The sequence below is a fragment of the Leopardus geoffroyi genome, chromosome E2 (assembly GCF_018350155.1).
Source record: "Leopardus geoffroyi isolate Oge1 chromosome E2, O.geoffroyi_Oge1_pat1.0, whole genome shotgun sequence".
NCBI lineage: Eukaryota > Metazoa > Chordata > Mammalia > Carnivora > Felidae > Leopardus > Leopardus geoffroyi.
Window position 1 is genome coordinate 274,488 of NC_059335.1, and position 15,001 is coordinate 289,488.

General features: G+C 48.5%; 1 protein-coding gene across 6 annotated transcripts in view; it reads right to left on the reverse strand.

Annotated features, from left to right (window-relative positions):
• Positions 1–15,001, reverse strand: part of ZNF584 (zinc finger protein 584) — a 36,269-nt gene that overhangs the window by 11,903 nt on the left and 9,365 nt on the right. For 3 of the 6 annotated variants that reach the window (XR_006702118.1, XR_006702120.1, XR_006702119.1), the window contains 4 exons: positions 12,924–14,164; positions 11,894–12,020; positions 6,955–7,077; positions 4,783–6,344 (listed from right to left, as the gene is read on the reverse strand). Coding sequence is in view for 1 of the 6 variants with exons in the window: in XM_045440358.1 (XP_045296314.1) it covers positions 5,338–6,344; positions 6,955–7,077; positions 11,894–12,020; positions 12,924–12,941 (1,275 nt within the window). In the remaining 5 variants the exon portion in view is untranslated. Of the gene's footprint in view, positions 1–4,375; positions 6,345–6,954; positions 7,078–11,772; positions 11,842–11,893; positions 12,021–12,923; positions 14,165–15,001 lie in introns of those variants that run through there. The other 3 variants (XR_006702122.1, XM_045440358.1, XR_006702121.1) reach the window with 3 other exon arrangements.

A 15,001-nucleotide genomic window follows, 5' to 3' on the forward strand; every position in this document is an offset into this window, starting at 1 on the left:
CACAGTTCGTGGGTTCAAGCCTCGCGTTGGACTCTGTGCTGACAGCTCAGAGCCTGGAGCCTGCTTCAGATTCTGTGTCTCCCTCTCTTTCTTCCCCTCCCCCACTCGCACTCTGTCTCTCTCTCTTTGTCTCTCAAAAACAAATAAACATTAAAAAAATAAAATAAACAAATAAATAAATAAAAACAAAATCACAGCCACACAAAAGAAGCTGCCATGATGACTAAAAGCCATGACAACTTCCTTTCACTAGAAGGTAAAGGCCAATTGCAGAGTCACTTGAGTTCCCAGTAGACAGACAGGACGACAAACCCAGAGGTCCTGAAATGCAGAGAACCAAGAGGGGGCTCAGTTGATACCCTAAAGGATGTCCTTTCATAGCCCCTGTCATAGTTGCCAGTTGTATGGTTTCTCGAGGGATATCTGTCTCCCCATGTCTCAGTCCACCATAGACCAGGTAGCTTACAAACAACAGAAACTTATTTCTTGCATTACTAGGGGCTGGGAAGTCCAAGATCAGGGTGGCGGGAGATTCGGTGTCTGATGAGACTCCAGGAAGGAAGGAAGGTGTTCTCAGGGGATCTCTTTTCTGAGGGCACTAATATAATTCATGAGGGCTCCACTCTCAGGACCTAAGCACCTCCCAAAGGCCCCGCCTCCAAATATACCACACTGGGCATTAGTTTTTAATCCATGAATTTGGGGTGGGGGACTTCAGTCTATATCCCCCTACTAAAATGTCGGCTCCATGCCCTTATGTGTTTCTTCCCTGATGGGCAAGTTCAGTCTCAGCATTCAGTAGCAATTCACATAGCATGAGATAAATATGTAAGCAGACTCAGGTAACTTACTTGAGTGCAGAAAGAAGGATTTACTACCTTTTTCTATGGTGTCTTTCTCTCTCCCTCCCCAGAGTCAGCTGTGATGATGGGGCTGTGGTCTGAACCCAGCACAGTCCTGCAGGGCAGCCAAATACTAGCTCAACAAAAATTCCATTTCCTGGGGTCCTACTGTGTGTCAGGCCCTGTGGCACACACATTTTATCTCAATATGATGTGCAATACAGAGATTTAATGTGCAAACAGATCAGAGAACGGGGCCACAGCAGAGAACGGTTGGAGTTCGAAGGAAATGAAATAGGGAGGTGACAGAAAGCTACAACCACTACTTCTGAGGAGGTGACTCCAGGGGAAGAGGATTCTGGACAGAGGCAACTTCAGGGCAGAGGCCTCAGGCAGGACTGAGATGGTGCATTTGAGAGCGAGGAGAAGACTCTAACCCATGCTGGAGGAGGAGGGCATGGAAACCAGGTCATGCAGGCCCTGTAAGCTGGGATGAGGAGTTTGGTTTGTTCTAAACCAAATGGGAGCCACAGATGGACATGCTGCTCGGAGGGAGGCCTGGGCTGCGTGTGGTGATACTGGTGGAGGGGGCCAGTTTCTTTGCGCAGGTGCCATGCTGCTGGGAGCTTCTGGAGCGGGGAAGGGCAACTCAGAGAAGGCAAGTGAACACTTGATAGACCTTTAGGTTGGTGGAATCTGAGCCTCATGTCTGACATGGCTGTGATCTGTCCATGGGTACTGTACACCAGGAGGCCCTGCCCTGTGATGTCCTTGGCGGGAGTAGTGGGGGGAACCACTGCAGGGAAGGACTACATGTTAGGCAGAACTCTTTTCCATCCAGGTCACTTAAACCCAAATATAAGTGGTTTTGCCAAAATAAAATTATTGATTCATTCATCAAGCTCACAGGACAGCTTTAGGCACAACTGGATGCAGGGCTCAGTGAGATCAAAAGGGCTTGTCTCTGATCTCCACTCAGCTGCCTCTTTTGGCTCAGTTTTCAGGCATGCATCTCTTTAAAGAGGAAAAGTTGCTGCTGGCAGCCCCAACTCCCAAATCCTGGTGCATGAACTCCACGGTCCACAAGAGGGTTCCCCTTTCCTCACAGTTCCTTGCAAGTCCTTTGAATGCCTCTCATTAATGCACCTCAGGTCACATGACCACCCTCGACCCCCATCATTATAGCTTTGGGTTGAATATGCTCTGATGACCAGGCCTGATGCATATACTCAGTAAAAACTTGAATGAGTGAACGCACAAGTAATTACTGGACATACTTACTTGTTCACTGTTAAAAGTCAACTTTTCTTTAGGCTCTTCTCCATTTCTCCCAGTAAGTTAGCTATATTGGTCTGCTTAGGGCTTGAGGTGCTAAATGATTAAGTTCCAGAGCTTGGCTTAAAAAATGAAAATCACCAATATTAAGGAGACTTGTTATGAACTGAATGTGTCTCCCAAAATTATGTGTTGAAGTCCTAAACTACTATCTGATGGTGCGGAGATAGGGCCTTTGGGAGGTAGTTAGATTTAGATGAGGGTGGGTCCTCCGTTACAGAATCAGCATCCTTATAAGAAGCATAGAGACACCAGAACTTTCTTTTTCTCTACTATGTAAGGACACAGCAAAAAGATGGCCATCTACAAGCCAGAAGAGCTCTCATCAAAGAACCAAATTGGCCCACACCTGGGTCCGGGACTTCCCAGTCCCTAGCACTGGGAGAAATAAAGTTCTCTTGCTTAAGCCGCCCAGTCTCTGGTATTTTCTTATAGCAACTGAACAGACTGAGACACTCACCAGGAGATGAAGGAGGTTCCCCTTATGGGCATCTGCAGAGCAACATGGCGTCTGTTCTCATGAACCAGTTCACAGAGTCTTTTAAGACAAGGTACCGGGGTGCCTGGGTGGCGCAGTCGGTTAAGCGTCCGACTTCAGCCAGGTCACGATCTCGCGGTCCGTGAGTTCGAGCCCCGCGTCGGGCTCTGGGCTGATGGCTCAGAGCCTGGAGCCTGTTTCCGATTCTGTGTCTCCCTCTCTCTCTGCCCCTCCCCCGTTCATGCTCTGTCTCTCTCTGTCCCCAAAATAAATAAACGTTGAAAAAAACAGTGGCCTTTCACTTCTTTAAAAAAAAAAAAAAAAAAAAAAAAAAGACAAGGTATCAAACTGAGAATATTCAGAATTTCAACCTTGCTCTCCTGCTTAATTACTATGGAGACACACACATTTACTCCTATCACCAAACTGTCTTGTTGACTGTGAGAAAATAAACAGACACCTGCCCTGCTGACCGGGGACCAAACACGTCACATAGCACAGTGAGAAAAGAAGTACTATGCCTCTGTAGATGAACTTAAAAATCAAGAAACACACTAGTCCCAATCTCAGTGAAGACTTCTATGTTGCTAAGTCTTTAACAAACCCAAATGCATCCCTCAATTTCAAACGTGCAGCAGATGTAATCATGAGGACAAACTTAGGGGTAGCACTGGGTTTGTGTCCGGCCAGACATCAAAGCACAGAGAGGGCAGAGAAAGAGGAAGAAGGTCACTCCAAATGAGGAAGTGAGGGGTCTCATGAAGAAATACCATCTCGGTTTAACTGTGGAAGGGGTATTCTTGAAAGAGGTAGAGAGGCTGGGGAGGCATTCCTGATAGGCTGAGGGCACATATAAAAATGCCCAGGGGCACAGAACTGCTGGGTGGACTCCAGAGGAGAGCTACCCCTGGCTGCGGGAGAGGGCAGTCTCAGGGCAGCCAAGACAGAAGCTGCAAGGATGGGCTGCTGGCACTGGCTTTCCAGGTGAGATTTGAGCTGACTGATACCCAAACTGATACCCTGGGCAAGTCAAAGGGTCAGAGCCACCAGGAACCATTTGTCTCAGATGTTCCAGCATCACCTGGAAAACATTACCCTTCACCCCCTCCCCAGCAGGTTGGCTGCTATACAAGCAACCCCAATGGGAGACCAGAAAGCTGGTTCAGAGGACGCTTCACCCATGTGCTCAGGGCCATCTGATCTAACCAAGGCCACCCATACAAGGTACAAAGGATTGAACTCTAATGACTGATGTCTACCCTACCCCAAGAACTGAGCCCTACTTGGCTCAGCTGGACTTTAACTCTGCTACAACACAGACCAACCCCCACCCCCACCCCCACCATGCTGCAGGCAAACAATTACTATACGCAGGGAGTAGGGCCTGAGTAGGCCTGGAGGTGGGCATATACTTCACAGTGTTGGGAAGAAACTGAGCAGACTGGCCAAAAAGTCCCCTGACTATAAGCCTGCCTGGGCTTCTACCCTGTTTCTACCCCCAGTCCTCCTGCCATCAGGGGTGGGGGAGAAGCATCACTCCAGTTATAGGAGGCAGCAGTCATTTCCAACCCCAACACATGGTAATGGCTGAGCACTGTGGCTCAAAGCCCCTTAAGCCTAGGGTCACCATTCTCTCTCCAACGTGCTTCAAACTAACATTCTCTTCTTGACAGGAAGCATAACTTTTGGAACAGGGACACAGCTACAACCAACATACAAGTTTTGCTGAACTGACATTTTATTGACCTTTGGGAAATTAGTTTCCAAAATTTTTTCAATCAAAAGACCCCACAAACCAGAGGATACGGGTCCATATGTTGGTTCGACCACTTCTTTCCTCTGTGCCCTGGCACACTGGCAGCAAAGACAATGAAGGCCACAGTATGCAGAGACACTAGGAACACTGGCCACATCCCAGGACAACAGGATCTTCCTTCTCTCAGGACCAGGGTGATGGCCATGAGGTGAACATCCTGCTATCCCCAGTAAGGCAACAAAAGTCAAGGACCCCTTACCACAGACGCCAGTCCTTCTATTCATGAGCCCAGTTTTGTTCTCAATCTCTTCACACACAGTGATCAGAACCCCCAATATTAAAGATGGCTTAAACAATAAAGCTTTTATTACCATACATTCCAGGGAAGTGTGAGACAGTCAGTTCCAGGGTTGGATAAATCCGTGACAGGTACCATGCGTAGTGTAAACGATGTCCACGGAAAGGATTAACCTTCTCTGGAAGCCCCCAGTAGACACAGCTCAGCTACTCTTGACCAGAGCTTGGTCACAGGCACACCTGAACCAGCTGGAGGGAGCAAAGGAGGCCCATCACGGACTCCACCACTCATGATTCTCTCCTTTAAAGAGTGGCGACCATGGAGGTCTTGCTGTTCCAGAGCACGTTGCGGTGCCTGAGGCACACCTTGGGCACCTGCCAGGTGGTGGAGCTGCGATGGTTTGTAGCATGGAAACTGGCAGCAACTTAACACTGCCAACAGCCTAGGCGGGTCCAAGTGCGACCCAGCTCCCGAAAACTTCCCGCACACCTGCCACCCCAGCGCGTGTGTTGGGGTGTGCCGGGTTCAGCTTTCAAATGGCTACTCTCCTCTCCTTTCTGGAGTGAGGTTTTTCACGTTGAACAAGGCGCCAGCCCTAGCTACAGGCTTTCCAACATCCCCTGTCTTCTCATGGCCTTTCTCCAGTGTGGACTTTCTTGTGCTGAAGAAGGGTAGAACTATGTTTGAAGGCTTTCCCACATTCTGTACACTCGTAGGACCTCTCTTCGGTGTGGAACTGCTGGTGCCGATTGCGGTAGGACCTGGTGGTGAAGGTCTTCCCACACAGGCTGCACTCATAGGGCCGTTCTCCAGTGTGAACTTTCCAGTGCTGATACAGGCCAGAGCGGGTCACATAAGTTTTCCCACATTGCTTGCACTCATAAGGCCTTTCTCCAGTGTGAACTCTCTGATGAAGAATGAAGCTATGGTTGTATTTAAAGAACTTCCCACATTCCCTGCACTCATAGGGCCTTTCTCCAATGTGAACTTTCCGGTGCCGAATGAGAGTAGACAGAACGCTGAAGGCTTTCCCACATTCGCTGCACTCATAAGGCCTTTCTCCAGTGTGAATTCTCTGGTGCAGAACGAGTGCATCTTTGCGGTTGAAGGTTTTGCCACATTCATCACACTTGAAAGGTTTTATGCCCGTGTGAACCTTCTGGTGCTTCCTCAGTTTAGAGGGATAACTAAAGGCCTTTCCGCACTCAGTACACACATGGGATGTTTCTCCAGTGTGAATTTTTTGGTAATTAACATGGGGGGATTTCCCCTTGGGGGCATTTCCACCTTTTGGACATCTAAAGGGTCTCTCTTTGGGGTGGGTTACCAGGTGGTCAAGGAGCGCAAAGGCCTTTGGGAAGGCTTTCCCGCAGTCACTGCACTTGAAGGCCTTCTGTGTGGCGTGGACTGCCTGCTGCTGTTGGCTACTGGAGCTGGGTTGGAAGGCTTCTCCACGCTCGGTGCTCCTGGGTGGCTTCCCCTTGCTGTGGGTGGCCTGGGGCCGGAGAAGACCTAAGGTGGTAGGCACGTCCTTCCCAGACTCCCCAAGCAGAGAGGGCTTCTCTGACAGGTAGACTCTGTAACTCTTCATCTGCTCTGTAGGGGTTTCCCCATCCTTCAGGCTACACGGACAACCTGAAACACAAAAGCCAGTTACCGAGAGCTGGATTAGAGAGAGGAGGTACCTACATCACAAACACACATCAGACATACCAGAAAGCAGCCCGCAGAATTGCCAGGAGGCTGCTAGAAGTCCGGGTGAGAAACGGCTGGCCCAGCAGAACAGGGCTCTGCCAGATCACAGAGTAGGAAAGACCTCAGCAGGGATGAGAACACAAAGATGGGAGCAGCGCCAGGAGAAGAGGTGAGGCCACCCGGTCACTCCTTGCAATGTGTTTCAAGTGGGGCCTCCACTGCTGGTGACAGTGGGCACTGTGAAGAGGATGTGTCTGCACAGATGAAAAGGCAGCTGTAACAGAGTAGCTGGTCTTGAAGTGTTATTTAAGGATGTGTGCACATCTCGAGTCACTAGCAGCTCTACACTGGCGTGGAGAACAGGGAGGGGGGTCATCTAGGTCCTGAGAGTCATGGCAGGGACAGGAATCACGTACTGTGTCCACAAGGGAGAGGAAAGGTGGGAGTAGTGTGTGGTCCCTGGCCTCAGTACCAAAAAGCCAAAGCACACAGATGAGCAGCATGCTGTGAGCCCATCACTGAAACCAAGACATGTCCCAGCCCTACTCACCAAGACCAGGACCCCTCCTGGCCTCAACTCTGCTGACCAGAGTCAGGTCCACCATGCTGGGAACCCAGAACTCTTCTTCACTCTCCAGCTGGGCAACCACACGGCACCTTGAAGATGCAAATCCTGGGAGGGAGAACGGCAGTAAGAGGCCAACCCAAGCCAAGGCTTACCCACTCCATCCCCCACCAAAGGAAGCTCATGTCACCATGGCAACCACGAAGGAAACAGAGTATTAGAAAAACAACATCCTCGGGGCACCTGGGTGGCTCAGTTGGTTAAGCGTCTGACTTCAGCTCAGGTCATGATCTCACGGTTCCTGAGTTCTAGCCCCAGGTCAGGCTCTGTGCTGACAGTTCAGAGCCTGGAGCCTGCTTTGGATTCTGTGTCTCCCTCTCTCTCTGCCCCTTCCCTTCTCATGCTCTGTCTCTCTCTCCCTCTCTCAAAAATAAATAAGCATCAAAAACATTTTTAAAAAAAAGAAAAGAAAAAAAAAACATCTTCTGCACAATTAAACATGTGTTAAGCAGGTACACCCCATGTTGTGTTTTACCATAATCTTTGAATAGAGCCTCCCATGAAGTAAAACTGACATAACTTAAGTAAAAAATAGACAAACGATAATAGTTGGAGAACTTTCAATAATGGACAGAATCACTAGGAAGAAAACAAATAAGTATACAGCACTTGAACAACACTAAAAATCAACTAGACCTAACAGACATCTATAGAGCATGCCACAACACAGCAGCAGAATGCATATTCTCACATGCTCACACGCACATGGAACATTCTCCAGAACAGACCACTTGATGGGAAATAGACTTTCGAGGACTGAAATCACACAAAGTATGATCTCTGACCACGAAGGAATTAAAATAGAAATCAACAGAAAGAAATTTGGGAAACTCACAAATTTATGGAATTTAAATACAACACCCCTAAATGACCAAAAGACAACTACAGAGCACTCTGAAATGAATGAAAATGAGAATACAACATGCCCAAAGTAATGGGACATAGCAGTGCTTAGAAAATAGGAAATTAGAGCTATAAACACCTCTGTGCTCTTTCACTCCTAACAATCTGACACCAAAAGTGGGTAGGTACAGGGCAGGTGTTCCACACCACTTCTCCAAATCTCAGACATCAAGCTGGTGTCCAAGGATTCCATTCAATTCTCATATTAACTACCCAGAGTCAGCGTCAGATCCCACAGATTAAGGGCTCAGTCCCACAGGACTGCTGCTACTTCAGACATCAGTTGAAAGTCCCAGACCTCCCACACTTCTTACCAAGTGGCTATAAATCAGGGATTCCCACAATTATTGATCCCTTCTCAGGTTCAATAGTTTGCTATAATGGCTCACAGAACTCAGGAAAAGAGTTTACTTACTATACCAGTTTATTATAAAATATACAACTCAGAAACAGCCCAATGGATGAGATGCAAAGGGCAAAGTATGCCAGGGTAGAGATGGGGGTGGGGGTTGACGAAGTAGAGGGTTAGAGGCATTCACGCCCTCTGGTGGTGCCACTTTTCCCAATAACCTAGAAGCTCTCTGAAGCCTACTGTTTAGGAGTTTCTGTGGAAATTTCATTATGATGTATAATTAATTAAAGCATGGGCCACTGGTGATTGGTTCAGTCTCCAGCCCCTCTAATCTCCCTGGAGGGTAGGGTTCGGGGACTGGGAGGATAGGGGGTGGGGGCAGCTCAAGTTTTAACCTTCCAATCGTGCCCTAGTCTTTCTGGTGGCCACCCCCTATCCTGAAGCTATCTAGGGGCTCCCAGCCACCAGCTATCCCATTAGCACACAAAAGATACTCATCATTTCAGAGATTCCAACAGTTTTAGGAGCAGTGCTAGGAAGTGGGAACAAAGACAAAATATAAATTTCTTTTTATGTCATAGCACCCATATTTAAAAAGAGCTCAGGGGCACCTGGGTGGCTCAGTCAGTTAAGCATATGACTCTCAATTTCAGCTCAAGTCATGATGTCATGGTTCATGAGTCTAACCCCTTGTCGGGATCCTGGCTCACAGTGTGGAGCCTGCTTGGGATTCTCTGTCTCCCTCTCTCCCTCTGCCTCTCTCTCTCAAAAAGAAATAAATAAACATTTTTAAAAAAATTTTTTTAACGTTTATTTATTTATTTTTTGAGACAGAGAGAGACACAGCACGAATGGGGGAGGGTCAGAGAGAGAGGGAGACACAGAATCCGAAACAGGCTCCAGGCTCTGAGCAGTCAGCACGGAGCCCGATGCGGGGCTCGAACTCACGGACCGCGAGATCCGAAGTCGGACACGTAACCGACTGAGCCACCCAGGCGCCCCTAAATAAACATTTTTAAAATAATTAAAAAAAATTAAAAGATCTCAAACCAATAGCCTAATTTTAGTCCTCAAGGAACAGGAAAAAGAAAAGCAACTAAACTCAAAGCTAGCATAAGAAAGGAAATGGTAAAGAACAGAGATAAATGAAATAGAGATTAGAAAGAGAGAATCAGTGAAACCAAAATTAGGATCTTTGAAAAGATTAGCAAAATTGAAAAACTGCTACCTAGACTGACAAGAAAAAAATAAAAGAATCAAATTATTAAAAAGAAAAATGAAAAGGGGGACATCACTAACAAAATTACAAAATAGAAAGTTAAAAAAAAATTTTTTTTAACATTTACTTATTTTTGAAAGAGAGACAGAGTGTGAATGGGGAAGGGCAGAGAGAGGAGACACAGAACCTGAAGCAGGTTCCAGGCTCTGAGCTCTCAGCATAGAGCCAGACATGGGACTCGAATTCACGAACCATGAGATCATGACCTGAGCCGAAGTTAGACACTTAACTGACTGAGCCACCCAGGCATCCCTAGAAAGGTTTTTTTTTTTTTTTTTTTTACATTTATTTATTTTTGATAGAGACGGAGTACAAGTGGGGGAGGAGCAGAGAGAGAAGGAGACACAGAATCCGAAGCAGGCTTCAAGCTCCGAGCTGTCAGCACAGAGCCCCACGCGGGGCTCAAAACCACAAACCGTGAGATCATGACCTGAGCCAAAGTCAGACACTTAACCAACTGAGCCACCCAGGTGCCCCACCCCTAGAAAGGGTTTTAAGGAAATACTATGAACAACTGTACTGTATGCCCACAAATTAGATAACTTAGATAAAACAGACAAATTCCTAAAAAAGACACAAACTACCAAAACCGACTCAAGAAGAAACAGAAAGTCTGATTATATTTAAACAACAACAAAACTTCCCCCATGGGGGTAAGAAAAAAAGTCAGCCCAGAGGGCTTCACTGATGAATATTAACACTGAAATAAAAATTTCCACCAATACTTGACACACTCTTCCAGAAAACAGTAGAAAAGGGAACATTTCCCAACTCATCCATTGAGGCCAAAATTACCCTCATACTCAATTAAAATAAAAAAAAAAAAAGACATTATGAGAAAACTACACACTGGTAACTCTTACAAATACAGATGCAAAACTCTTCAACAAAATACTAGCAAAGCCAATCCAGAAATACATAAAAGGATTATAAACTACGACAGTGAAAAAAGTCCTAGTAACACAAGGTTGAACTATGAAAATCAATTACTGCAATACTCTGTGTTAACAGAATAGACAATAAAAATCACACAATCATCTCTTTTTAATGTTTATTTACTTTTTTATTTTGAGAGAGAGAAAAAAAAAACACATGCAAGCAGGGGAGGGGCAGAGACAGACAGAGAGACAGACAGACAGACAGACAGACAGAAAGAGAGAGGGAGACAGAGAATCCCAAGCAGGCTCCACACACAGCACAGAGCCCAACTCGGGTCTTGACCTCATGAACTGTGAGACCTTGACCTGAACCAAAACCAAGACTCCGACACTTAACCGACTGAGCCTCCCAGGCCCCTGCACATGATCATTTCCATACACATGGGAAAGTACTAGACAAAATCTAATGACCTTTCATGATAAATGCACTCGACAAATTGAGAAAAGAAGGGAAATTCCTCACCTGAAAAGGTGAGCTGCAAAAAACCCACAGTGATTATTAGTGAAAGACTAAATGCTTTTCCCATAAAATTGAGAGTGAGACAAGGATATCTACTCTCACTAATTCTATTCAATAAAGTACTTGAGGTTCTAGCCAGGTCAGTTAAGCAAAGGAAGAAGTAAAGATATCTCTATTTGCAGATGACATCACACCACATATATGGAAAATATCAAGGAGTTCACTAAAAAAAAAAAAAAAAAAAAAAAAAAAAAATTAGAACTAATAAATGGGTTTAGTAAGGCCACAAGACACAAAATCACTATACAAAAATCCATATTTCTATACACTAGCACTGAACAATCTAAGATGAAGTTAAGAAAACAATTCCACTTAAAATATCATCAGAAGGAATAAAATACCTAGCAATAACTTTAGTCTTATATGCTGAAAACTACAAAACACTGTTGAAAAAAGTTAAAGACGACTAAATAAATGGAAAGACGTTTCATGTTCTGAATTGAAAGATATTAAGTGGCAATACTCCCCTAACTGAGCTACTGATTCGAATTCATGGCTCAAGCTTGGACCAGGGAGGACCCTATAAATTTTCTTTTGAAGAAAGAAGGCAAAACCCAGAGCACAGAGAGGCCATGACTTCAGCAGACTCACAGAGACAGTCAGGGCTGAGTGGGATTTGTTGGGCAAACTGTAAACTTCTGAATCCCAAGCCCTACTACAGGCGGCAGTGGGGCAACAGCTATTGAGGCTGCTAACAAGGCTGCTCAGAGAGAGGCAGGGGAGGAACACACAGCCCATTGCCAGTACTCACAGCACCAACCACAGGGAACCTGGGAAGGAAGCAGCCTCTGTGGTGGGGTTTTAGGATGAACACAGCTTCCTATGGGTAAAAGGCAGAGGCGGTCTGTTAGGAAAGAGTGTGAGAGACTTACCCAGCGAGCCAATAAGTGCAAAGTTCTCTAGCATCACATCACGGTAAAGGCTCCTCTGAGTCAGATTAAGGAGGCCCCACTCCTCCCGGGAGAAATACACAGCCACATCCTCAAAGGTCACCAGCCCCTGTAATGATGGACTGAACTGAGCCTTAGGGATCAATAGTGGGCAGACAAACCGACCAAAACACAGACAGAGGAACACATCTAGGCCCTTGATCAGTGTCCCAAGGTCCTGCCTCATCTCTCACTGACATCAACTTTCCCTTTGAGCCCCAAACCCCTACTCCCACTCGACACATACCCTCTACCTCCCTCCTCCTAAGACTTTTACCTCAGAGGATTGCCAGGGCCCCCAATTCCATTGGTGCCTCTCTCCTCATGTTACTATTGGACTCTGCATCCTGCCCACAGCAACAACAGGCTGGTAACCAGATAGATGCCATCTATGTTCCCAGCCAGACACACAGGTCTCACCCTATCTCCTGCTAGCCAATTCCCTCTAAGTCTCAGAGATCGGCTCCCAGAGACAAGCAAACCTAGGCTCACCCTTCTGTCTTAGGTCCCAGACCCTTCAGTTTGCCCCCGGTGTCTGACATGCACAGAACTCTTTGTACCACAACTTGTTAGAGCTCCACACCCCAACACAATCTCACCCGTTCAGCCCATTGGCAACTCGCTGGACTTCCCTTACATGCCCATTCTGCACACAGTGTCTCCGGTAACACCACTGAGAGCAACCACAATACCATCCTCACTCAGTCCAGCCCCACTCCTCCATGGCTCAGTGTTAAGGGCATCCCCGCCTCCGCACTCTGCACTGAAGACCTCCCTACCCAGGCCTGTCCCTCGCTGCAACTCTCAGCCGACCAGACCACACATGGATCTCCAAGACCCCTCTTCCACCTCTGCCTTTGACCAGGCTGCCCCTTCACCTGCACAGCCTTCCCCGCTTCTCCTGAGCTCATTCAGAACCCGACCCACTGGGTGGGGATCAGGGCTGTCAGAGCCTCTGGCACCTTCCACTTACCAGCGCCTCCTCGGCCATCGGAAGCTGTGGACGGAGCTTGGCTGCGATAGGCGCCGAATTCCGGTCTACTCAGCTCAAATCCGTACCTACCACCCCGCCTTGGGCGCAGGAACCTCCGGCCGACCGCGGAACCTTCGAAGCTAGGTCTCCTCCGTGTAAAATGTGCTCAAAGACCAGGGAACCGCCCGCGGGAGGCCCTGACCCTCCGGCACCCGTTCCGCAGTGGGCGACACCGAGTCTTAGAAAAATGGGGTTATTTCCGAGGGTCACGGCGCGCGCGCAGGCGCCACGAGGGTCCCCGACCCTCCTCTCGGCAACGCGGCTCTCCAAGTGCTGGTCTCCACCCACAGCTGCAAGGAGAGCACAGCTAGAGCAACGCCGGAAGTCCGGCCGCCTCCAGACGCCTTCATTAACTTAGCTCCAGCGTCACTTTAGGGCCTCATTTCCCAGCTCCCCTCGCGGTGCCGCTTGCTCGTTGCCAAGGCGACAGGGGAGGGCGCTGCTGTGCGTTCGTACCGACGTAGCCAATGACGGCCCCAGAGAGGAGCTTTTCCGCGTTCCGTGGAGGTGGGACTTCCGGCGTCGCCCTCCTTCGGAACCACGTCCGGCAGACGGACTGCGTAACTGCGCGGAGGCGGGAATCTGGGAGGCTCCTCAGAACGGTGGAAACTGGAATATAGAGGGCCTGAGAGGAGGCTGCGCGCTCTGTACGCGGCTTAAGCTCGGCGAGTGTTTTTGGCGGTAAAGAGGCATCACCTTCGGGTCTCACCTCCATCAAAGCCCATCCGTGCCCGCCGCCGCCCAGGAGTCATCGCCCCGGACGCGGTGTCTGCTTCACGGAGCAGGAGACGGAGCTCAGAAAAGCCTCTCCAGCCTGAGTTCAGTGAGGAGCTGCGGACCAGCGGCCAGGGAGCCTTGGCAGGAGGAGGAAGTGTTGGAGAAGATCCGCAGTTGGACTTTACAAGTGTTGAGTCTGGTGGTGCCTGGGCCACTGGACTCAGGTCTGGGGTACCGGGGATGGGTCTGGAACATGGTCAGGGGACAGTAGGCTGGTAGCCTGCCCCGTGTAAGGCCATAGTCAGGTAGGGGGCCTTGTGGAGGAGGGTGAGCGCGTTGTTGAGGATGTCAGGGAGAAAGGTCCTGGGCACATCAAGATGCGAGGCCAGCAGGAGAAGGACCCGGCTCCTGGATGTCGTGCAGCGGATTCAGATGCACTCATCCTAGAGGATGTGGTGCCGAGTCTCCTAGGAAGAATGGAACGCTTAGACGAGTCCCAGAGCAACCTACCCCAGGGTGATGCTTGAGAGCTTTGCACTGGTGACCTCTGGGTCGGGCCACTGGCTTCCTTACTCCCACACCTAGAACTCTGTTTTCTTTGCTCTTGCTGTGTTCGCCTTGCAAGTTTGTGGTGGTCCTGTAGCTGCGGCCCCCAGGCTATGTTTCCTTCTGTCCCTGACTGCTGTGAACAACCCCCCGCCACACACACACACACACACACACACACACACACACACACACACATTCTATCAAGGGGCCATGAGTGGCTGAAATCGGGTCAGAAGTCTAAATCTTTGCAGCAGGTCATGTCCAGCTCAGTCACTTTCTCTAAGATGCCCAGCATTTCATGCACTGACGTGGTGATTGTGGGGCCACTGGGCTCGGCCTTGGAGACCTTCCCTGAACATTCAGTTTGTGGGTTTTCAGTATTGTTCATATACAGATGATCCTCACGGGTTATGGTCTGTTGAGGGGTGGTTTGGCCCTCTTGGGGTGGATATTCACAAACCTCATCAGCTCCCATAGCTCTGGTGGTTTCTACGTTCCCTGTGGTTATCCCAATGGAATTGATGAGGAGACCTGCCCTGGTGACTGCCCGAGGTGGGCTATTCTCACACCTGGCGTCTGGTCCATGCCATCTCCGGTCTTGGTGCCTCCCTGACCCCCTAGTGTTTTTTCATCCTCTTTACAATCCTGACTCCAGCCCCCTGGCTGTGCAGTGTTTACCTCCTATTAACAGGTCCTCAGTTGATCAGATATCTTCAGATAGTCCTCGCAACCCTGTTCCTCAGTTACACCTG